The following is a 22,719-nucleotide window of genomic DNA, read 5'->3' on the forward strand; positions in this document are numbered from 1 at the left end:
GATTGGTCTGTTCCTAAACCAGAGGGAGGGAGCCATGTTTACACCAACAAGGACATAAATTCAAGCTACACAAGGTGAAATAAGTCACATTTTGTAGCTATATGGAAACAATAGAAATGTATATGTTTAATAAATGTTTCTACTGGAAGAAGATGCTTTCATGACATCTGGATGCATCCTGGTGTGTGTACAAACTTACAAACAGCCGTACTTTAACACTGAAACTTCATTTTTTTATTCACAAATGAAGTAAAATGCACTGAAAATGATGTGTGTATTTTGATCATTAGTGTCTGACAATAGCGACATTGTCCGAGGTAGACATAATTAGTGTCCTAATTAAACACTGCTTTCTAAAATACGACATTTCTCAAGCCACACGGTTATCATATCATTATATTTGCACATGACTTACAGACACATGGTCTACAAGGCCAGGAGCGTATTACAAAATACTTGCTAACATTTGTATCATTCAGTTTGTGTGCCAAACTATGCCACAAGTTCAACAAGGCCACTAGGTGTTTCCAAAAAAAATCAACCCCACCATCACCAACCACTACTGCACTTTAATTGAAAGGCAGCGCATGTTAAATTATATTCTATTAAGTTAAATTATATATTTCCGGAATATAGGCTATGTATCTTCTCTATCCTGGCAGCTTTAAACCACACATTTGCACATTGACTCCAACACTGATTCATTCACACTGGACAGCGCTTCCTGTGACCCTGTTTTTCCATTACGTTCTAAAATAAGTCTGTTGAAGTATCATGCAGCATCTTCCTCCGCCATGACATAACATCTTGTAAATGTTGTCAAACTGTGTCCAGACTGCCTGTAGCTCACTTTTTAACACACTCAGTGTCTACTTATAGTTTGGAAGATGTCATGCCACAAGGCAAAGTGTTTATTTAAAAGGTTGCCACAGGAATTCTCAGGGAACTGGCAGTAAATTCTCCCTCGGCCCATTAGGTCAGCGATTAAACAAACATTTTCCTAATGGAGATTGAGGTGACATCCACCGAATATTCTCCCACAAGCCAGCTCTCTTTCTGATGTGGTGTTTGCTTTTTTTTTTCTTTAAACCAAAGGCCAAATGTTTGCTCCCGAGTGGAATGGGGGGGGGAGTGTAATTTGGCAAGTAGAGAGTGAAGTCAAGGGAGGTGTGGAAAGAAATGTAAGCAAAAGATGATACTGGTGAGAGATTTCCTCCCTTGAGAGGGAACTCCTCGGAATGAACCTGACCCTCAAAGTAGTCCAGCTGGTTGATATCTTCCAGTAATTTGTCAGGTATCAGATAGGTGTCCAAAGAGGCTGAAATAACTATAACTAAACTAAATATCAGAGCAGATAGAAACCAGTCACTGCTAAATGATACTAGACATAGACTTTCTTTATTGTCATTGCACAATAACACAGCAGTGAAATTGCCAACGAAATGTCGTTGCCTGGCTCCTGTGTAATAATAAATAATAATGTGGAGAATAAACATTATTACTGTACTATTACTATACTGTAATTTGTATCACGTATTTACCATTCTGGACTTCATGATGGTTGTGCCTTCCGTCCACTGCTCTTGCATCAGCAGCTACTAGCTAGTGTTGGTGTGCATGTATATTGTATATAACTGGTTCACCTGTTCTTACGCCTGAAAAAGTGCCCGCTTCGATTGCTTTTGTTGACCCCGAAATTTTCTTTTGACTTCAGTGACTTGACTTGTTATTTAACCAGTGATGGGAATAACAGCATTTAAATAAACTGCGTTACTAACGCCGTTACCATTTTCAACACCTCGTTACTGCACGTTACTGAAGCCGCCTAAAAATATATCACCAACTTCATAACTAATCTGCAGCACAGTGAGAATGTTGCAGAGTGACAAGGGAGGGGGTGCGATAACCACATAAGCAATGGGGATTGGCTAAGGTTTAGTAAGATTGCGTCTTCAGCCAATCAGAGAACTTGATTGGGCGGGTGTTTAGAGCAATCCAACTGGTAGTAGATACAGCATAGCGAGAGATGGCGAGTGAGGAGGACTCCAGTGAGAAGACAGTGTTTGCCAAATGGAAGTACAGACATTACTTTAACCTTGTTGAGGTCAAAGGTAAAAAAGTACACGTAAAAAAATGTACATTATGTCCCCGAAAAACACTTTGTCCACATCTTGTGTGAGCAACTCAAACCTACAGATACCTAATGGTACCCATCTTTGCTGTCCTGCTCATGGCGCGACTAATGCAATAGTTACTTTTACTGGTAACTAGTTACTTTTGTAGTGGAGTAACTTTTTTGGAGAAGTAACTAGTAACTATAACTAATTATTTTTTTAAGTAACGTGCCAAACACTGTATTTGACATTCTAGACATTCACATTGCAATGTACAGCTTTCATTAGTTTAGTTTCAGTATGACGTTCTAAAGACAAAGATTGTTTTTTGCGTCACATGATGTAACACTCGTACGGCTATCAGCTTGAACACAAAGTGCTCATCTTTCTCTCAAATCATCTAGCTATGCAGTAGCAGATAACTCGTACCGTTCAATGAGGACAGAGAGGAAGGACCAGTGCATCCTCATTTCTGGGGAGAGCGGAGCCGGGAAGACGGAGGCATCAAAAAAGATCCTGCAGTACTACGCAGTCACCTGTCCAGCCAGCGATCAGGTGCAGACCATCAAAGACCGCCTGCTGCAGTCCAACCCTGTGCTCGAGGTGAGACGCCGCGATGATTTAGGCCACACGTTTCATACCACTCCCAAACCAGACTGATTTTGTCTTCATTCGATATATGATCAGCAATATCAATGTTGTCTTTAATGCAGGTATTGAAAAGCCAGTGTAACATGAGAGTTATGATGTTTATATGTAAAATTCATGTTTTACAGAATACAGTCGCGTTTGTGATGATAGTGGTAGCTTCTGTTTGGATGTTGAAATGTCACATCCGGATATGCATGCATGTGTGTGTATGTTTGCTATACAGTGAAACCTGTTAAAGTCGACACCTCTCAGACTGGATGGCTCAAGTCGGCATAAGCAGTTGTCGACATAAGCGGGTTCCACTGCATCTTATAATTTGTGGTCCCAAATACTGCAGGGATTTTAACCTTCATTTGACTTTCCTTCCTAAAACACCGTGTTCTACCCACTATCCGCCAATCGTTGTCTTTACCCTTTCTCTTCCCCTCAGGCTTTTGGCAATGCCAAGACATTGCGTAACGACAATTCCAGTCGCTTTGGCAAGTACATGGATATCCAGTTTGACTTCAAGGTGAGCGGGACTGCCTGATTTATCGTGTTGGCGTTATGAAATATTTCAAAGTCTTGATTCAGCTACTGATTGTAAGCGTCTGACGCAGGGGTTTTCAAAGTGTGGGGCACAATGAGTCTTCTGGCACACCCACACTCTGAAAACCCCTGGTCTAACATGTATAAATGATATACTGTACTGTACCACCCATGCTATTTTGAATCATGGCTTTAAATTCCAGCCATTGCGTATCATTGTCTGATGAAGCAACATGAATCACTCTACTCCCCCACTTCTCCGTCCATGTTCGTCGACCCTCAATATTTACCACGCATTGCAAAACCCCGCATGTCGTAATCACACTTTAGTACCCGAGCATGAGCCTCTCCTCCCGTACCTCCTCACTCTCCTCTCCCGTCTCTCCCTGGCCTTTGTCTCGTCGACAGGGTGCCCCGGTGGGAGGCCACATCATCAATTACCTGCTGGAGAAGTCGCGGGTGGTTCACCAGAACCACGGCGAGAGGAATTTTCATATTTTTTATCAGTTGATTGAGGGAGGAGAGGAAGACCTGTTGAGACGACTGGGCTTAGAGAGGAATCCTCAGCAGTACCAGTATCTGGTCAAGGTAAGGATGCTGAACTTCAGGAGTTTCTAATCATTTTAGTCAATGTTATACCTAATACAGTGGAACCAGTTTAGGTTGATGCCCTTTGGACTGGTTGACTGATGTTGACATACAGCAGTGCTTCTCAAATAGTGGGGCACAAGGAACTGTCGGGGTGCGCGAGAGGCTTTAATTTTAATGCAAAATGTACCAATTTCTAGTACTCAACATGCAATTTGACTCCTGAATACACTTGTACGCTCTCCATTTTGTTGCATTTTCCTGTTTTCAGTTTCAAGTTCAGTGAAATCCGGGGGAGGGGGGAATATTTCTGTCCCCCGGGTGGGCATGACAGAAAATAATTGAGAAACACTGACATACAGTAAGTGGTTGTTGGTATAAAAATGTAAACTGACTTAAAAGAATGGACTTTTAAGAAAATGGGCAAAAATAAAGGATTTATGAACCTACGGCAGATTGATTACTTGATTGTCCTCCATTTGTGTTCTATTTTAATTTAGATTATTTTGTTTTCAATTAATATATTATGCATGAACTTCAGTCTCACTTTGAAATGTTTTGGAGGATGCTGTAACATAACTACAGCCCGATCAGCATTTACCAAACACAACCAGTCGGTCTGTTTTTGCTAATATATTCATATTCTGTACAAGTAAATCTCAGGCCTCTGATTTTCCTTCACATCTTTTGTATTTTTTTTAACCAGTATGTTTGTGAAAAGAGTATTAAGTTTTGACTAGTAAAAACCTGCAGAGACCAGAGTTCATTGCTGTGGTCGAATCTAGGGCGGTGCTCGGCAACCTTTCCTATCAAAAGAGCCATTTTACCCCCTCGCTTACTAAAGGAAAATAGACTGGAGCTGCAAAACATAATTAAAAACTATCTCATAAACTTTCAAAAGTTTATACCTGATGCCTGAAGAAATGTGCAGCGACGTGCTCACGTCCGCAGCAAATTGCGAGTCTCCCATGATTTTGATTGACTCAGATTTAGAGGGAATTTTTGGGTATCAAAGTAGTTCAGAGGAGAAAAGGCGGAGTTGATCGAGTACTCTTGCTAGTATCGGATCTTGCTAATATAGAATATAAATATACATAAATATCTATATAATTTAAATGTAAACTCTGTTTACATTTGTTGACAAACATGTTTACTCTACCTACTTAAAGCAATACTTACTTGATCATTGCAAAGGGAGCCACAATAAAGAGGCTGAAGAGCCACCTGCGGCTCTGAAGCCGTAGGTTGCTGACCCCTGATCTAGGCCAATACTGCTGTGCTTTTCGTTTGAAGCCTACATTGCACTGAACAAGAAGTCGGTGTGTGCTCGTCATGGTGCTGTATAACTAGACAGTAGTGATGTTGCGCGGAGAGGACCAATTTTTCATAGAAATGAAACCTTTGGCTCTCAAATTTTATTGACGTAAGCAGTCAATCATTAAGGTCGACGTCAACTTAGAGCTGACATTTTGTTTAGTAATAAGAAGAACACTGTGTACCAGGACTGGATGAGATGGTCCACATAGATGGGTTGTGGAACTAAGTGACTTAAGCAGGTTCCACCGTATGAACAGCTCATATTTGGAAAGAGTTTTCTTTTGAAGATTTATTTTGAGGCTAGCTTATTCTTTATTCCTTTAGTTTTGGTGCTATGGATCCAGTAACACAAACGTAATAACATCCAGTGACTTTATTATATACTGTACCTCAGCTTTAGCCCTCAAGAAGAGTTGCAAGTATTTGTGTGAGAGAGGGTATCCTGGTGGGAGTGTTAGCTTAATAGGCACTCTTTCTCATTCCTCAAGGGGGAAATGTGCCTTCAGGCGGAACCCTTCCCCGTCGGTGCACACACCGGCACACAAACACGCAAACACACACGCAACAGTGAGTGAGCAAAAAAACACCTCAGATATGTGTGTTGTTGTTGTGTAAATTAGTGTTTACATGTGCACACATTTCCACCCCAGCTGTTTTGTGTACTTTGTCGGACATGCTTACCATTTTGCCAGGGTCCATAAAAGCTTGATTCAGGAAAAAAAACTGTAATTAGGCAGTAATTGCACAGTTGTTGAGAGCTTTACAGGGTTTTTACAGGTTTGTGTGTTGTGTGATTTATTAGGGGAACTGTCCCAAAGTGAGCTCCATCAACGATCGCAGTGATTGGAAGGTGGTGAGGAAGGCCTTGACTGTGATTGGCTTTAACGAGGATGAGGTCGAGGTAAGGACATACGTATTTGTTACTTTTAAAAAAATATTTATTAAAAAAAAAATCTGTTATTTTATATTTTTAATTTATTTACTGATATTTTTTTATTATTTATTAATTCTTTTTGATTATTTATTTCTACTTTTAATATGTTAATATATTTAGATTTTTAAGGACATAATTGCATCATCTTATATATTAGGAAATTAAACACATTTGGACTTTGAATAGGGCTGCACAGCAGACGAGTGGTTAGCGCGCAGACCTCACAGCTAGGACACCCGAGTTCAATCCCACCCTCTGTGTGGAGTTTGCATGTTCTCCCCGTGCATGCGTGGGTTTTCTCTGGGTACTCCGGTTTCCTCCCACATTCCAAAAACATGCTAGGTTAATTGGCGACTCCAAATTGTCCATAGGTATGAACGTGAGTGTGAATGGTTGTTTGTCTATATGTGCCCTGTGATTTACAGATTGATAATATAGAGAAGCTACACACGACAACCTGTGCCGAAAGCTTTCTAGATCTTCCACATTCTGCACCTCACACATTCTGCAGTGTTGCCACCCACAAGTGTTAGAGTTTGAAAACCCCAGCACTGTAATAATGAGTTTCGGGCTCTGTGTGACAGTCTGGAAGAAGTGACTATAATATCATGAGCTCATAAAATACATGTAAATACTGTACACCGACCCTGTCAACATAATCTAATCTGCCAAGTTGTTCATAAAGATTGACTCAACAATAAACATTTTTCAATCTTTTCACTTTTTTTTCCTTCCCTCCCCTCCCGCTTGTCCGTATTTTCCTTTCCAATATTATTGTACCTCCTCATCTTTGTCTGTGTAGGAGTTGCTGAACATAATCGCCAGTGTCCTCCATTTGGGGAATGTGCAGTACGGTGGCGAGGAGGGGGTTGCCTGCATCACGTGTGACACACAGATCAAGTACTTGGCAAGGGTAAGATGTTTGGCCGAGCAAGCACATCAGCACTCCGAATAGCGGAAAAGGGCGCAGGTTTATTGGCGCTAAGTATGTAAGACGCACTACTGAAGTACGCTTTGAATGAACTCATGATACCAAAAGAGTAGTTCTAAGGGCTTAAGAATGTTTTCGGACATTTCTGTTGACATATCCAACAGCTGTCAGAAGCAACCAGCTGGGGGGGGGGGGGGGGGGGGTAGTGGTTCCAATTAACATTAATTAGAACACCTGAGGCAAAAAATCATCATCATTTAAGACAGAGGTGTACAAAGTGCAGCACGACTGCACCCCTCAAGATCATGAACATACTGTACTGCATACTGCAGAAAAACCTTCTAACATCTCCTACTGTTAGTTATAGTTATCGTAAATATGTATGTTAAAAATGTTAGGCCCAAAAATTGACCACATTCTAAATGATCGCAGATGGACAACATGTTATCAGAGATGAATGACCAGCGTTCACTCGCTACGAAGGAAGCTAACAAACCAAATCGTCAATGAGAGCTGCGGCCAGTGCCTTTGTTTTCTTGGCCTGTGGAACACTAGAAATAAAATATGAAAAATACCTGAGAGCAAAACAAAGAGCAAAAGTCATAATGTCATTAGATTTTCTTGTGTATAGAAAAGGGCATTTACTGAGTGTGCTGTTAATGTTACTTGATCAAAGTTGAATTGATTCTCCTTTTCCACAATTCAGCCAGCAGACAAACTCAACAGAGAGCCCCAGTCTTAAGTATTCTCCAAATTACACATGTACAACAAATACCACAGCACCCGTGTCACAACTGCTCAGCAGTCTGCCGTCTGTCTCATTTTCTTTGTCACTTGCATCGCCCGCCCACGAGCCTTCTAATGTTGTTATGTCTTTCCAGCTGTTAGGCGTAAATGGGACAGTGCTGACGGAGGCACTCACACACAAGAAGATAATTGCCAAGGGAGAGGAGGTGGGATGAGATACACACTCAAAGACAAAGCCTGTACACTGTCTGTGTTTCAGAAATACCTAATATTGATTATTTGCTGTTATCATCAGCTGATCAGCCCTCTGAACCTGGAACAGGCCTCCTCAGCTCGGGATGCTTTGTCTAAGGCAGTGTATGGACGCACGTTCACCTGGCTGGTGAATAAGATCAACACCTCACTTGCATACACGGTACACACACACACACACACTTTTTTTCTTTTAAATAAATGGCAGAAGCACGCCATCTGGTGGACATTTTTTAAACCATACCAATGAAAGGCTTCATGCACACTATTTTTCATTCATGCATTAATTCATTCTAATTTACAGGAAATGCAAATGACTCAACCAAATGTGTATGTTTTATTCAATGGCAGCGTTCTACCCTACGCTTTCTCTTTCAGGATGACTCTTACAAGCATTACTCTGTCATTGGACTGCTGGACATCTATGGTTTTGAGGTGTTCCAGCACAACAGGTGGGGAATCATTCATGAGTTGAGCCGTCTCAGTTAGTTTAGTTACATCAAGACTTTAAGTAGTTTTCTCACAAATCTCATGGCTGATGGGAGAAAGTTATTGAGGCAAAATGGTAATGCTGGTCTCGTGTCCCATTGCTAGTTGGGTTCTATGATGAATCTCTAACTTTTAGGACATAAATGGCTGCATTCAATGCAGTATGGTTATCATATATAGCATTGTAAATGATTCATTTAAAAGTAAATAAACTTTTGGACTAACTCAGCCGCTGCTGTGGTTGTGTTGCAGCTTTGAACAGTTCTGTATCAACTACTGCAATGAGAAGTTGCAGCAGCTCTTCATTGAGCTCACCCTCAAGTCTGAGCAGGAGGAGTACGAGGCTGAAGGCATCACGGTCAGACAATCCAGTTTTCATGTTGACTACCATTACAAAATATTATGTCACCATCCTGTTGTAACTCCTTGTCTCATTAACTGTTGAAATGATAGCGAATTACATTGGTGATGCCCCACATGGGTTGTGTTATAAATGTATGAAAATACATGATAGAGGCCTGAAAGTCAACCTCCGTCACACTAATATACAGTATCATGTTCATGGAAAAAAAATGCCGTTAGGGTTGCTGTTTCACGATTAAATGCTTTCATTTGATCGTTCTAGTGGGAACCTGTGCAGTACTTCAACAACAAGATCATCTGTGACCTGGTGGAGGAGAAGTTTAAAGGCATCATCTCCATTCTGGTAAGGAATTTTGTCATTGTCTTAGACTTCTGTTGATGTTACATTGAAGATGAATGAATTCATTCTGGGGGGCCTCATCACTGCTGGTGGTCTTAGCATTAAACAGGACAAAACTGTCCAGTGTTTCCTCAGGCAAAAACAGATACTTAGCCTCTTGAGTTGTCTACAAACCCCTCATAAAGATCGGTTGTTGGAGTTCCTAGACAAAGTCAAGGCCATTACTAAAAAGTGCCCGCTTAAGCTGACATCAAATGTGAGTTCCAAAGGGTTTTAATCTCTATGAAAATTACCGTAGGTCAGTTAACATGTGTTGTACTGTTGTTAACTTCATCATTATCGCTGTACCAATTATTTAACAAACACCATAAATATATATATTTATATAATATTTCATTTCAAATTTCATATTATCTTGCAAACTGTATTTGTATATAACCCTGGGTAAAATTGTTAATTTGTTCATACTTGGGTTGTTTATTTTGTTTATTTTTATATTGTGTATTTTGTACTGCTTAACTGATTCTGTTCTCTTGCTGCTGTGCAATGCAAATTTCCCCACTGAAGGACGAATACAAGCATATCTTATCTTATTTTATCTTATACCACCAAGATTACAAAGCTTGCCTCTCTGTTGCATGAAAACAAGATGCAAAAGTAACGTATAAAAGAGGGGAAAAGTCTGCACCAGGCATTGATCGAATCCCAGTGCTCTCATCATTAACAATAGACTATGAGAACACACACCTTCACATGTTCAAAACAAGAATTTCAAGAAATAAATCAGTATTTTCAATCCAGTAGCAAATAATGACCGTCTGTGTCAACTACAGGGTCGTAATTGCATTGTTTACGTCAAATCAATGATTATTTATTGACATTTATGTTACACCTCCATGGTAAAACAGCACAAGAATGTATTCATACAGACTGATTTGGTGTTACTACATGAATTATGTCTGACGTGAAAGGTAAGCTTTCACCTGTTTGATTGCCTTGTTTTCAACAACATTTTAATGCAACACATCATGCAAAATCATACAATCGGGGCAAATTACTTCAACGACATGCACGGTTATTTGAGTTACCCATGACTCATCTTCATCTTCACATCAGGTGCTTGCAACGCAGCAACAATTTGACTCATGGATTATCGGGACTGGTCTCGGCAGCATAAAACCCTGATGGGAACATCCCTTCTTGTAATCATCTTAGTATTTCAGTATTAATCTAATTCCACTGGCCAACCACTCTTCCTCCGTTCCTGCAACAGGATGAAGAGTGTCTGAGACCCGGCGATGCCAGTGACATCACCTTTCTTGAGAAGCTGGAGGACACAGTGGGAGGTCATCCACACTTTGTCACGTCAGTTCAATTCCTGCATTCCACAAAATGTTACCATGCTCGGTCTCGGGCCATTTAAGCCAGGGGTGTCCAAACTGTTCACGGAGGGCTGCATACAGAAACTTTGATAATTTTATATGGTAAAGTCAAAATATAAGCTAAGCTATCTGAGCTAAACATCCACATCTTAGCATTGTGATGAAGCTAATGTGTGTAATATCTATTGATAAACGGTATATCATTAGTAATGACAATTCAGGTTGTCTTAAAACAGTGTTTTTCAACTGGTGGATCTCCGACACAAGTCCAAAATTGTTATTGTTTATTCTTATGAAATACAAATATTTTGAAAACATATTTCTCACCTTCTTCCTCGATATATAAGATTGTGAATTTACTATTCCTGTATTGATTTTATATTGTACTTTACATTTTTCCTCTATATAGTGTACGCTGAAAAATATTTAGCTTATGTAATTGTGTGTATTTCAGAATTAGCTTTGTGATTAAAAATGGCCCGTGGGCCCTACTTTGGATATCCCTGATTAAAGCCATGTTAATGATGTGTTTTTATGTGGTTGGATGCAGTCACAAGCTAGCTGATGGAAAGACTCGGAAGGTAATGGGCCGTGACGAATTTCGACTGCTGCATTACGCCGGAGAGGTCAACTACAATGTCAACGGTACATATACGCTTTAAGCAAACACAATAACAAAAACATGGTAACAGGGGACAAGTAGAATTGCATTGATGTATAGAAGAAATTTTCCAATTGCTATTTCGATCTTAATTGTGTAATCAATTGGGCATTTAAAAGGCTAAAATAATAAAATATTTGGGATTTTTTTTTAGGTTGACTGAAAGAAACAGTAAGGTATCAAATCTATTTTATTACTAATCTTATTTATATTTAAGTTCTAGCTTAAAGACACCCAACATTTATTTTACGGAAAGAAACATTGGGAATTCAAATGGGAATTTTAATGTTTAAAATTGACGAGTGGTTAGCGCAGGCCTCACAGCTAGGAGACCCGAGTTCAATTCCTCCCTCGGCCATCTCTGTGTGGTGTTTGCATGTTCTCCCTGTGCATGCGTGGATTCTCTCCGGGTACTCCGGTTTCCTCCCACATTCCAAAAACATGCTAGGTTAATTGGCGACTCCAAATTGTCCATAGGTATGAATGTGAGTGTGAATGGTTGTTTGTCTATATGTGCCCTGTGATTGGCTGGCGACCAGTCCAGGGTGTACCCCGCCTCTCGCCCAAAGACAGCTGGGATAGGCTCCAGCAACGCGCGCAACCCTCGTGAGGATAAGTGGTAGAAAATTAATGAATGAATGATTGAAAGATCTGAGCAAAAAAGAGGTATCTGTTCTGATGTTTATGCGTTTTTTGGGAGAGGACATTTTGTACTGAGTCAGTTAATGCATCCCCTGAGGGTTAAACAGTCACATGGTATTGAATGAAATCAGTGTATTCATCAAACCTCAAATCCATCCTCTGTTCAGGTTTTCTGGACAAGAACAACGACCTGCTCTTTAGAAACCTAAAGGAGGTGAGAATGAGAAAATAATCAACAACATCTTACTTTGATGGCTTTGGCTAATTCGGGTACCTTTACGTTTCTTATTAAAGGTTATGTGCATGTCGGAGAACAAGATCCTGACCCAGTGTTTTGACAGGGAGGAGTTGAGTGACAAGAAACGTCCAGACACGGTAATGTTCCGTTACTGTTCTGCTCCATGTGGACACACTTTCCCACAAGAGAACAGGCAGCAATGTTGTTCCCTTTCTCAGTATGGATGGGGATTCTCTCTTGCTTCCCTCTTACCGAGGAATGCCCAAACCCACATTGGCTTGAACAGGGTCCCGTGACAGGCTGCTCCCTCTCCTCCACACGACGTCACCATTGTTCACATGAACATTGCTCCTATCTAAGACTTCATCTCTTGTGTGAAAGGACCTGTCACCCAGCGGTTTTAGATTTGTGTTCTCATCCGTCTTTGTGTCTGCTTGTGTGCCTTCCCAGGCAGCCACTCAGTTTAAGGCCAGTTTGGCTAAACTGATGGAGATCCTCATGTCCAAGGAGCCGTCGTACATCCGCTGCATCAAGCCTAATGATTCCAAGCAATCAGGTATGAAGTCGTTCTTCAACCCTTCATACCTAATCTTGGTTTTCTTGCTGAGACTTAAAGTGGACTAGTCATTAGAGAATAGTAAATACAGTGGTACCTCGGTGGTCGTACACCCTGCTTTTTGTATGATTTGGACAAATTTTGCCTCCGTTTTTGTATACTGTTAGTGACTCGGTCTCTGTTGGGTTTTTTTGTTTGTTTTTTTGCGTGTATGGTTGCAACATAACCCACAATGGGGCCAAGGGAACTTTTCAGTGCCGCAAGTTTGATAACGACAACAAGTAAAAGTGATGTTTGTGTATTTTGTTCCTCATTTATGAGTATTTTGAATTGTTTTCTGCATGTAAAACTGTAAGTATTCTCTATTAAATAGACATTTTGTTCGTAATTGTGTGACTGGAACCGATTAATTGGATTGACATTATTCACTATAGGAAAAATAGCTTCGGTTTTTGTACGTGTTAATTTTTCATTGTTCTTTTGGAACAAATGAATAACGGAAACCGAGGTACCACTGTATAAAGTTCAACCCATAGCTATTAGGATGATTGTTTTTACATTTTTAGGTACCAAAAAAAATGTTTTCGCAAGTACTCTTATTGCCGTATAAAATATAATGAAAGCTATTGCTATTTTAGTTATGCCGATGATGGCCTATGTTGACGATAACTGGAATGAAGAGCTTTAAGTTATAATTTGCTGAAAAAGCCAACAAGTGTTAGTGTCAGGATTCTGTAACCTTTCTTGTAAAAGCAGCTTAGCAGCTTCCATGGGCTAATATTTTCTTCAGAGACGTCATGTTAATCCTGCGCTTTTGCTAATTCCAAACAAAACACTTTGTTTTTCACCATGTAAGCGCTTCTGTTGCCGTCAGTATATTGAGCTGGCCTTGTCTGACGTGACAGTTGTCCTTTTGTTTCTTTCACAATGTCTTCTCTGTCCTTTGTCACTCCTACTTCTGATTTTTTTGCTTGTTCATACTCTCTGATAGGCTTTACTTTTTTCTCAGCCGTTTTCTCATCCTTCTCACCCCCCCCCCCCCCCCCCCCCTTTTCAGGTCGCTTTGACGATGTGCTGATCCGTCACCAAGTCAAATATCTGGGACTGATGGAAAATCTGAGAGTTAGGCGAGCCGGCTTTGCTTACAGACGTCGTTATGAGGTCTTCCTGCAGAGGTGATGAGTTGATTCTTTTGTTTTCTATTTGCATTCCGAGACTTTTTGAATGGATTTTTTGGCTGGGGACCGCACTGTGACCAAGTGGTTAACATGTAGGCACAGGAGATCGGGAAGACTTGGGTTTGATTCTCCGCTTGGCATCTCTGTGGAGTTTGCATGTTCTCCGCATTTTAATTTTGACAAATAATAGACAATAACTCTACCATGAAATAGTGATCGTTAAGTAATTTCTGAAATACTGCCATATAGCAAGGGCTGAAGGGATGACTGTATATGCTAAGCCATGGGTGTCCAAAGTGTGGCCTGGGGCAATTTGTGGTCCGCAGCTGAAAAATACAATAAAACAAGGAAACAAACAAACAAAAACAACAATAAAACAATGATGGTTGTGTATATTTAGGTACAAGTCCCTTTGCCCTGAAACCTGGCCAAACTGGGAAGCTAAACTGTCTGATGGAGTGGCTACATTGGTCAAGCACCTTGGATACAAGCCTGAAGACTACAAGCTGGGCAGGTTATGAATACACACTAAACTGATGAATGAACAAACAACATTGTTGGTCTCATATATGTCTCATATACTGAGTGCATCTTATCATTACATTGCAGATCAAAAATCTTCATCCGTTTTCCAAAGACCTTATTTGCCACCGAGGAGGCCCTAGAGAACAGGAAGCATAGTCTCGGTGAGGGCCCATAAAATTGCTGATATGTTCAAACAACTATATTGCCCCTCTAATTGAATACATCTTTTTTTCTGGCTGTCATCCCTCAGCCACCATGTTGCAGGCAGGATGGAAGGGCTACAGCCAGAGGTCCAAGTACCAAAAACTCAGAACCTCAGGTGAGGGATAGTCTACTTACTCTCACCTGCTCTTGAATATTTGTCATGTTTTTAACAATTCTAAATAATATCACCTGTTTGTCTTCATCAGCTATTGCCATCCAGGCATGGTGGAGGGGAATCTTGGCCCGGAGGAGAGCCAAACGTAGGCGGCAGGCTGCGGACACCATCCGCAGGTATCGATGATGTATAATAGAGTGGAACTTGTCAACTTAAGCGGTGGTCGACATAACCAAAACAGAAAATAGCCATTGTTTGCACATTTACCTCTGAATTTGTCCATGGGTGTATATTTTTTATTTTGATTTGTTGGTTTGATTGATGGGCGGCACGGCGGTCGAGTGGTTAGTGCGCAGACCTCACAGCTAGGAGACCAGGGTTTCCACCCTCGGTCATCTCTGTGTGGAGTTGGCATGTTCTCCCCGTGCATGCGTGGGTTTTCTCCGGGTACTCCGGTTTCCTCCCACATTCCAAAAACATGCTAGGTTAATTGGCGACTCCAAATTGTCCATAGGTATGAATGTGAGTGTGAATGGTTGTTTGTCTATATGTGCCCTGTGATTGGCTGGCCACCAGTCCAGGGTGTACCCCGCTTCTCGCCCGAAGACAGCTGGGATAGGCTCCAGCACCCCCCGCGACCCTTGTGAAGAAAAGCGGTAGAAAATGAATGAATGGTTTGATTGATTTGTTTTTCTGGGCCTGCAAAGCGCAGCAGTTCATTCTGTTGTTCATACTCATACTTCATACTCATACTTAAAGTGTAACCATGGCGATATAATTGACAAAGTTGAAAACTTGTCACTTGACTAGGAACTACACACACACACGCCTTCAGGGAGGGGAACCTTATTTATAATCAGTAATTTTCTGTGTAACCCCATTTAAGCTACATAGATGGTGAGGCAACAACAGACGCGTTAAAAATTTCCCCTGACATGTTTTCTAGTTCATACTATTGCGGTAATTCCCTTTTGTTAGAAAGAATGATAGCAAGATTTTTCATTGGCTGTTGTATAATCTTTTTTCCCCATCCCTAATATCACACCAAGGTTCATCAAAGGCTTCATTTACCGCCACAAGGAACGCTGTCCGGAAAATGAGTATTTTCTGGATTATGTGCGCTACTCCTTCCTCATGACACTGCGAAGGAATCTGCCAAAGAACGTTCTTGACAAGAGCTGGCCGACACCACCAGCAGCCCTTACTGAGGTAGGGATGACGCACAGTTTAACGACTATGCTGAAGCCGTCAAAAAGTGCTGTGGTGAACGAAAATTTGATCTCTGGAGTCCCAACTCACTGATGCAGCTGTACCCTGCCTCTAAACCAAATTTCTCCCAAAGGAGACAAATAAATTGAACTGAACTGAACTGCTCTGACAGCAAGAAGATCCGGTCGGATCAGAGTCAATAGAAACTGTTTGCAAAAAAGATTTGTCACATTATTTGCGGGCTGATGGGATGGGCCAAATTCCCAGTGTACTTTTGGGACATTGCCATCAAAGAAAAACACACTTTCTCTGTCTTCAGGCTTCAGAACATTTGCGCAAGCTTTGCATGCAGAATATGGTGTGGATCTACTGCAAGAGAATCAGTCCGGAATGGAAACACCAGGTGAGTCTCAATATAAAGCTTTATAGCAGCCCTTCTCTGACTCTGGGTTGGATCCGGCTCCACTTCGTATTTGAAATTGTATGATTTGATTATACTCATGCATTGCCTACTTTGGAGAAACATTTTATAGTTTTATTTTACCCAGTTATGTATGTTATGGTTCAAAATTAAGCCAAAAACAACTACATTGGAACCCATTTAAGTTGGTCCCGTTTATGTTGACAACCCATCTGTTAAACAACTCATCAAGGCCATGTCGACATTCACGCAAGTGGAGGTTACCTATTTATTTGGTGGGTGTGTCCCCTCGGGGTGGTCACTTTTGGGTTGTTGTTGGTGGTGAACGAACAAACAGCTTATTCGTGGCCTCTCTTCCCATGGATTGAGACAATATCTGGAGGAGAGATGTCAGGCCAATGGTAATGGTTTTATTTCATTTGAACATGCATGAGATTACAGTTGAATGCATCACATAATCAGTTCACAGTTCCACATGTCCAAAAGGAGTAGGAAGAAGCAAAGCTTATTAAATCCTACCCCTCCATCTGGTACTTTTATTTTTATCATTAACTGTTACATTTGTTCACTTCCTGCTTTCCTAATATAGTTTTTTTTGTCACGTACCGAAGTACAAGGTGATATGACCATACAATGACATAATGGGTACCATAGTAAGTGTCAATATAGTGATATATATAGCACATCATGACTGGTTCAAGACTCTTCATCCTTGTATTTAGCAAACATCAACTGTTTGTATTGTTTCTTGAATCGTTGTGCATTGTTTGAGTTCCTTACTCAATCCATTCCATAGTTTGATTCCACATACTGAAATGCTATGGCTTTTTAACATAGTCCTAGCATAAGTGTTTCAAATGTAGTTCTTCCCTGAGATCATATTTCTCCTCTCTTGTAGAGAAGTATTGGATGATATTTTTAGGTAATTGGTTATTTTTAGCCTTATGTTTGAAGATGAACTATATCAGCAAGTTTAAGTATTTGTGATTTTAGAAATAAGGAGTTAGTATGTTCTCTCTAGGCGGCATTATGAATGAACCTCTTCCTCTGTTTGGAGAGGACCTTTCCAGTTTTTTACACCTCTTTCAAAACCAGCAGCTTAAAGATGAAATGTTGTCAACTAAATGATTTGTTGTTTTTGTAGCGTGTCATTCCAGACCTTTGTGGTTATTGACATTTCTGATTTCTACCCTTTGAGTTTGGGGGATTTCTCGTCTAACCATCAGCTTTCTTGTTGTTCCTTACGTTTGACTAGATGGAGCAGAAGATGATTGCGAGTGAGATATTTAAGGAAAAGAAGGATAACTACCCACAAAGTGTGCCCAAGCTGTTTCTCAGCACAAGACTGGGTAAGTGTTCTACTTACACGGATGTGTAGGTTCAGTTCATCATTCCCATGGTAGAATATCAACATAAAAATCAGGAAAGGGATTAAATAACGGTAATACAGTAATTTGTATTTGATTGAGTGAAGTAAGTATTTGATCCCCAAGTAAAATGTTATTTAGTACCTGTTCTTCGTCATTTTAGCAACACCCACCTACATAATACACCGCCTATGTTTTCGTCCACTGTGTGGCACATAACTAGTTATTTTTCTTTATGTACAGTATCAATAATTTATATGAGTGCGTTTGTAACCACAAAAATTAGGGATGGTGTTTTTGTAAGGGGGTGATCTTATTAATTAATTAATTAATTCATTTTCCACCACTTGGTGGCCAACCAATCACAGGGCACATATAGACAAACGACCATTCACACTCACATTCATACCTATGGACAATTTGGAGTCGATCTTATTTATATATTGATCTTTTTACTTCTTATGATATTCAATACCCTGTACTCACATATGAACTCTGGTCCAGATGGTGAGAACATCAACCCCAAGGTGCTGCAAGCTCTGGGGAATGAGAAGTTGAAGGTCAGTAGAGTGCCGTTGCAGCTTGACCGGCAGCTTTAACACAAACCGCCGACTCATCCACTGTGTTTGCAGTATGGAGTGCCAGTCACCAAGTACGACAGGAAGGGCTACAAGCCCCGCCAGCGCCAGTTGCTTCTGACAGCAAACAGTGCCATTATCGTGGAGGATGCCAAGCTCAAGCAACGCATCGACTATGATACTCTTAAAGGTAGAGAGAATGACCCACAAATCACTAATCTTTGATTAATCAGATGCCGTTATTCATGCAAACGTCCTGCACAGGTATCTCAGTCAGCTCTCTCAGTGATGGCCTGTTTGTTCTGCACGTGCCCAGTGACGACAACAAACAGAAGGTAGGTTGGATTTTTATATGCAACATAATCCTTTTAACATCTGTGTATCACACTGTCGCCCCAGGGAGATGTGGTTCTACAAAGTGACCATGTGATTGAGACATTGACCAAGATTGCCATCTGTGCCAACAAAGTAAACAACATCAACATCAACCAGGGAAGGTAAAAACTAAGCTCTTATCCAAAAGTCGTATAGATAATGTAGATGTTGACTTTTTTGTTTACGTCAGCGTGGGGGAAATGTGAATTATTTTTATGTGTCTGTTCATTCATGCTTGAAATTTCTCCTTTCCAGTAGTGTTCATATACAACTATGGTTGTTTGGATGTAGTTGTTCAATTCAATAACGTTATTTTCGATAGACCACCTCGATGTCCGGGCAAAAGCTTTTTATATCAACACAAAAACATCACAATCTGTGAGATGTGTAGCCCAGAAGGGTTTGCACCTGTGGAATGGGCAGATTACGCATTTCCCAGCATGCTTTGCTGTAGTTAAATGGTCACTTTTGACCTCTTTAAGATGTTATTTTGTACAGACAAGGTGTAAGAGTTAAACTAGTTTGAATTTTTGGGCTGTGAATATTGTTTCCACTTTTAAATTGAAAGTTCCAGAGCAGTTTATACCAAAGTAATTGCTTAGTTACGCCATTTCTGTAAGCACTTTGTTTGATAAGGTCAACGAGGCGGGCCGACTCAATGCGATTTTCCAAACGGTTCCGCAGACCGGATGAAATTGCAGTGTGGGGCTGATTTGGCCCCCGGGCCCTGAGTTTGACGCGTATGCTGTAATATAAAATCAAATCAACTTTATTTGTATGGCACTTTTCCTGCAAAGACATGCAACACAAAGTGCTTTTCAGAATTAAAACGATTACCACAATTAAAAGGAAAAAACAAAGAAACAAAAGAAAGCCACTCCTTCCCACCCTCCATACTAGACACACGCACACACACACACTCACACAATCACACACACACACATGGCATGGCACTGAGGAACAAGGAAACGCCACCTTTGGGGCCGTCCACACTGGGAGGAGCTGCAGGCCGTGTCATCGGAGGACCAGCACCCGGGCCACCCGACTCCGACAGACGGGCGGACCCCCACATTAAAGGGAGGAACCCCCAGCCGGCCGAGTCGAAGGGACCCAAGGATGGCACCCCCTCAGCAGACCCGAACAGCCCCCAGCGTGGAGGACCCCCCTGAGGAAACCCTGGAGTTAAAAGCTGAAGACTAAGAGCATAAAATAGGACTAACAAGATAAAAACAAAACACTGGAGTTAAAAGCTGAAGACTAAGAGCATAAAATAAGACTAAAAAGATAAAAACATAAGAAAAGTTTAAAAATATTAGTTAAAAGCCTGATTAAAAAGGTGCGTCTTTAATCTTTTTTTAAAAATATCAACAGTCTCCGCAGTCCTGAGGCCCTCCGGCATGCTGTTCCACAGTTGGGGGCCATAGTGGCTAAATGCTGCCTCACCATGGGTTTTTGTTCTGGGTTTTGGTATAGTTAAAAGGCCAGCGCTTGAGGACCGCAGGGTCCGCGGGGGTTGATATGGTAAAAGCAGATCAGATAAATATGAAGGGGCAAAGCCGTTAAGACATTTAAAAACCAGTAAGAGAATCTTAAAATCGATAATAGGTTCGTTTTGCATTTTTGTAGTGACATGTAATCATCCCCATGTTTTCCCTCCAGTATAACATTTACAGTGGGTCAAGGAAAGGAAGGGTGCATCGACTTTACACCTGGATCAGAACTCTTGGTGGCCAAAGCTAAGAACGGACACCTATCTGTGGTGAGTGCTCAAATACACTCAAAATATCATTTCAGTGTATAATACTACATATTACAGTGTTTTTGAACATGTCTTCTGAGTGCCTTATATTTGTATTTAACATGATTTAGCCATTTTTATGCATGAAAAGGCTTCATTTAGGCAAACAATTTCTAACACTTGGGTTGCTTTCCTTTATGTTTCTTGCAGACCGCTCCCAGACTGAACTCCAGATGAGTTTCACTCTTTGGCACAAAAAAAAAAACACTCAAGGACACCGACGTACTTTTCCCTTATGCAATCACATGACCTCAGACCCTGCTCTGTTTTTCGCCAATCAGGTGCGAGTTTGTCCATGCCGCACCCTTCTGGTGCTGGCTTCCAATTAAAAGATGCAGCAATACTAATGGAAATATTTATGTTTATATATTATATTTTTGGTATTAATACTGTCGCTGTTTGAATATTGTGATTTTATACATGCTGCCAAGGAATAACAAATATATTAGTGCATTTTTGGGAGATTTTTTTTTTGTATGTTTATTGTGATTTATTTGGGAACACGACCAAGCAAACAATGCGCCAAGAAGAAGACGCACAGCAAATGGAGTGAAGAAGTCAGGATGTTGTCTTTTACCTCTTTTACAAGCTTTATTTCTCTCCTTGCAGCTTTCTTAGTAGGTTGGAGAACCTGTTTTTGCATGTAGACAATGAACAGGTAGGTGGCGATACTACTGAATTTCTATTCATACAGCTGCAATGATGATGAGGGAATACCGACATGACATTTACTGGAAGTAAGCACAGGAAAAACTTGAAATGGATGAGTGACAGTGGCTGAAGGTGAACAGAAAGGATGCTCAGAGCGTCCTTAACGAAAAGCTTTGGTGTCCACACTTCCTCCATCCTTCCACACATCTTCCCTGCTTTGCTGCTTGTGCCTCTTCTTTATCCCACCATTCTTCTTCTCGTGTCGCGTCTTGGTTGGAGGGTGTCAATCAGCCATTCTTGTTTGACATTAGTGGCGCTTTGACAGCAGATGATTGATCGAAGCCGATCTGTAATGCCTTTGTATGCCATAAAGTAACATTTCAAACTGGTGAATCTAATGAAAGCATCGTTTGTTTGCAACTGTAAGTTGTGTTAAAGAGATTTTGTGGTTGTGGAAAATACTGGAAGACAGGGGTGTCCAAACTTTTTCCAACTAGTAAACAGTCTAAAACCAATCCATATTTGCAAAATCTGAAAGTAATCACTCATACCCCCTCGCCCCGCAACCCTCCTGCTAGCTTAACGTTCTATTAAGCTTAACATCCCCCCCCACCAAAAAAAAAAAAAATTGGTTCCAGTTTTAGTCATTTAGAAATTTGCGAATGTCTTATTTGATCTTTTTTTTTTTTTATCGTGAGGCGGGTGCAATATGCCGTGACTGCTGCTTCACTTACAAGCCAAAGAACGATTTGATTTCTGATTGTTGTATGAGGTTTATCTTTTAGGGAGGGAGACGAGACATTGATGTTTGAATGTGTTGATATGCCTTGTTTGCATTGCAATAGAAGATACTTATATGGGATTATAAGGTAATGCCTCCTTGTCGCTGCAATGGTTGGTTGTTGTCTTTACTTTACAAAAAAAAAAAGTTTTCTCCTGTGTAACAGCTTTATTTCAACTGAATCCTAAGATCTTTTTTGTACAGATAAACTTTTATTCTCTCTTCTGATCACTGTATGATCCAATTATACTAATTCAAATAATTATGCCAACACACTAAGAACCAAAAGATGAAAGTTGTTCAATAAATTTGAAATGTACAGCCAAAATAATTGTTTATGTTTTTATTCATTTTCATTGCAGTTGTTTCAACTCTGGACTTACTGTGTGAAATTTCCACCCACGGCCCACCAACGTTTCTTAGTAGTTGGTCACCGGGGTTCCACACATCTCAGCGGGGATTTTGGTACACTCCCACTCGCAGTATTCTAATCTTAACAAAGGGTTTAACAAAGGGTTTACAATGTAATGGGTAAAGACACAGATGCCAAAAACTTACCACTTCCACACTAAATGTGAGGGAAACTTATGTCAGACATTCCATGGCGATAATTGAAGCACAATATAACTCTTTTTTTTTTTATGGTTGTTTGTTTCCCTGGTTGGTTTCCTGTGTGACAGCCTGTGGTCTTAAACTTTTGATCAGGTGAAAAACAACCTATTTCAGTTTTTTTTTTTTAAATACAAGTTCCAAATGTATATATTTTTGTTTTGCATACAGTGTT

The 22,719-nt window shown here is 40.6% G+C and overlaps 1 protein-coding gene across 4 annotated transcripts in view; it reads left to right on the top strand.

Annotated features, from left to right (window-relative positions):
• LOC131135135 (unconventional myosin-Ic-like) overlaps positions 1 to 22,266 on the top strand; it is a 49,381-nt gene extending 27,115 nt beyond the window's left edge. For all 4 annotated transcript variants that reach the window (XM_058081066.1, XM_058081068.1, XM_058081067.1 and 1 more), the window contains 29 exons: positions 2,519 to 2,717; positions 3,196 to 3,276; positions 3,702 to 3,881; positions 6,001 to 6,099; positions 6,935 to 7,045; positions 7,945 to 8,016; positions 8,106 to 8,225; positions 8,441 to 8,514; positions 8,804 to 8,909; positions 9,177 to 9,257; positions 10,528 to 10,619; positions 11,187 to 11,281; positions 12,107 to 12,153; positions 12,234 to 12,314; positions 12,628 to 12,733; positions 13,791 to 13,908; positions 14,312 to 14,425; positions 14,521 to 14,597; positions 14,687 to 14,755; positions 14,847 to 14,931; positions 15,805 to 15,964; positions 16,284 to 16,367; positions 17,641 to 17,734; positions 18,257 to 18,312; positions 18,385 to 18,520; positions 18,595 to 18,665; positions 18,730 to 18,827; positions 20,365 to 20,464; positions 20,654 to 22,266. In XM_058081066.1, coding sequence (XP_057937049.1) covers positions 2,519 to 2,717; positions 3,196 to 3,276; positions 3,702 to 3,881; positions 6,001 to 6,099; positions 6,935 to 7,045; positions 7,945 to 8,016; positions 8,106 to 8,225; positions 8,441 to 8,514; positions 8,804 to 8,909; positions 9,177 to 9,257; positions 10,528 to 10,619; positions 11,187 to 11,281; positions 12,107 to 12,153; positions 12,234 to 12,314; positions 12,628 to 12,733; positions 13,791 to 13,908; positions 14,312 to 14,425; positions 14,521 to 14,597; positions 14,687 to 14,755; positions 14,847 to 14,931; positions 15,805 to 15,964; positions 16,284 to 16,367; positions 17,641 to 17,734; positions 18,257 to 18,312; positions 18,385 to 18,520; positions 18,595 to 18,665; positions 18,730 to 18,827; positions 20,365 to 20,464; positions 20,654 to 20,680 — 2,833 coding nt within the window. In that variant the 3' untranslated portion in view covers positions 20,681 to 22,266. The remainder of the gene's footprint in view (positions 1 to 2,518; positions 2,718 to 3,195; positions 3,277 to 3,701; positions 3,882 to 6,000; positions 6,100 to 6,934; positions 7,046 to 7,944; positions 8,017 to 8,105; positions 8,226 to 8,440; positions 8,515 to 8,803; positions 8,910 to 9,176; positions 9,258 to 10,527; positions 10,620 to 11,186; positions 11,282 to 12,106; positions 12,154 to 12,233; positions 12,315 to 12,627; positions 12,734 to 13,790; positions 13,909 to 14,311; positions 14,426 to 14,520; positions 14,598 to 14,686; positions 14,756 to 14,846; positions 14,932 to 15,804; positions 15,965 to 16,283; positions 16,368 to 17,640; positions 17,735 to 18,256; positions 18,313 to 18,384; positions 18,521 to 18,594; positions 18,666 to 18,729; positions 18,828 to 20,364; positions 20,465 to 20,653) is intronic.
• The last annotated feature ends 453 nt before the right edge of the window (positions 22,267 to 22,719 follow it).

This window comes from Doryrhamphus excisus, chromosome 8, assembly GCF_030265055.1.
Source record: "Doryrhamphus excisus isolate RoL2022-K1 chromosome 8, RoL_Dexc_1.0, whole genome shotgun sequence".
Taxonomy (NCBI): Eukaryota; Metazoa; Chordata; class Actinopteri; order Syngnathiformes; family Syngnathidae; genus Doryrhamphus; species Doryrhamphus excisus.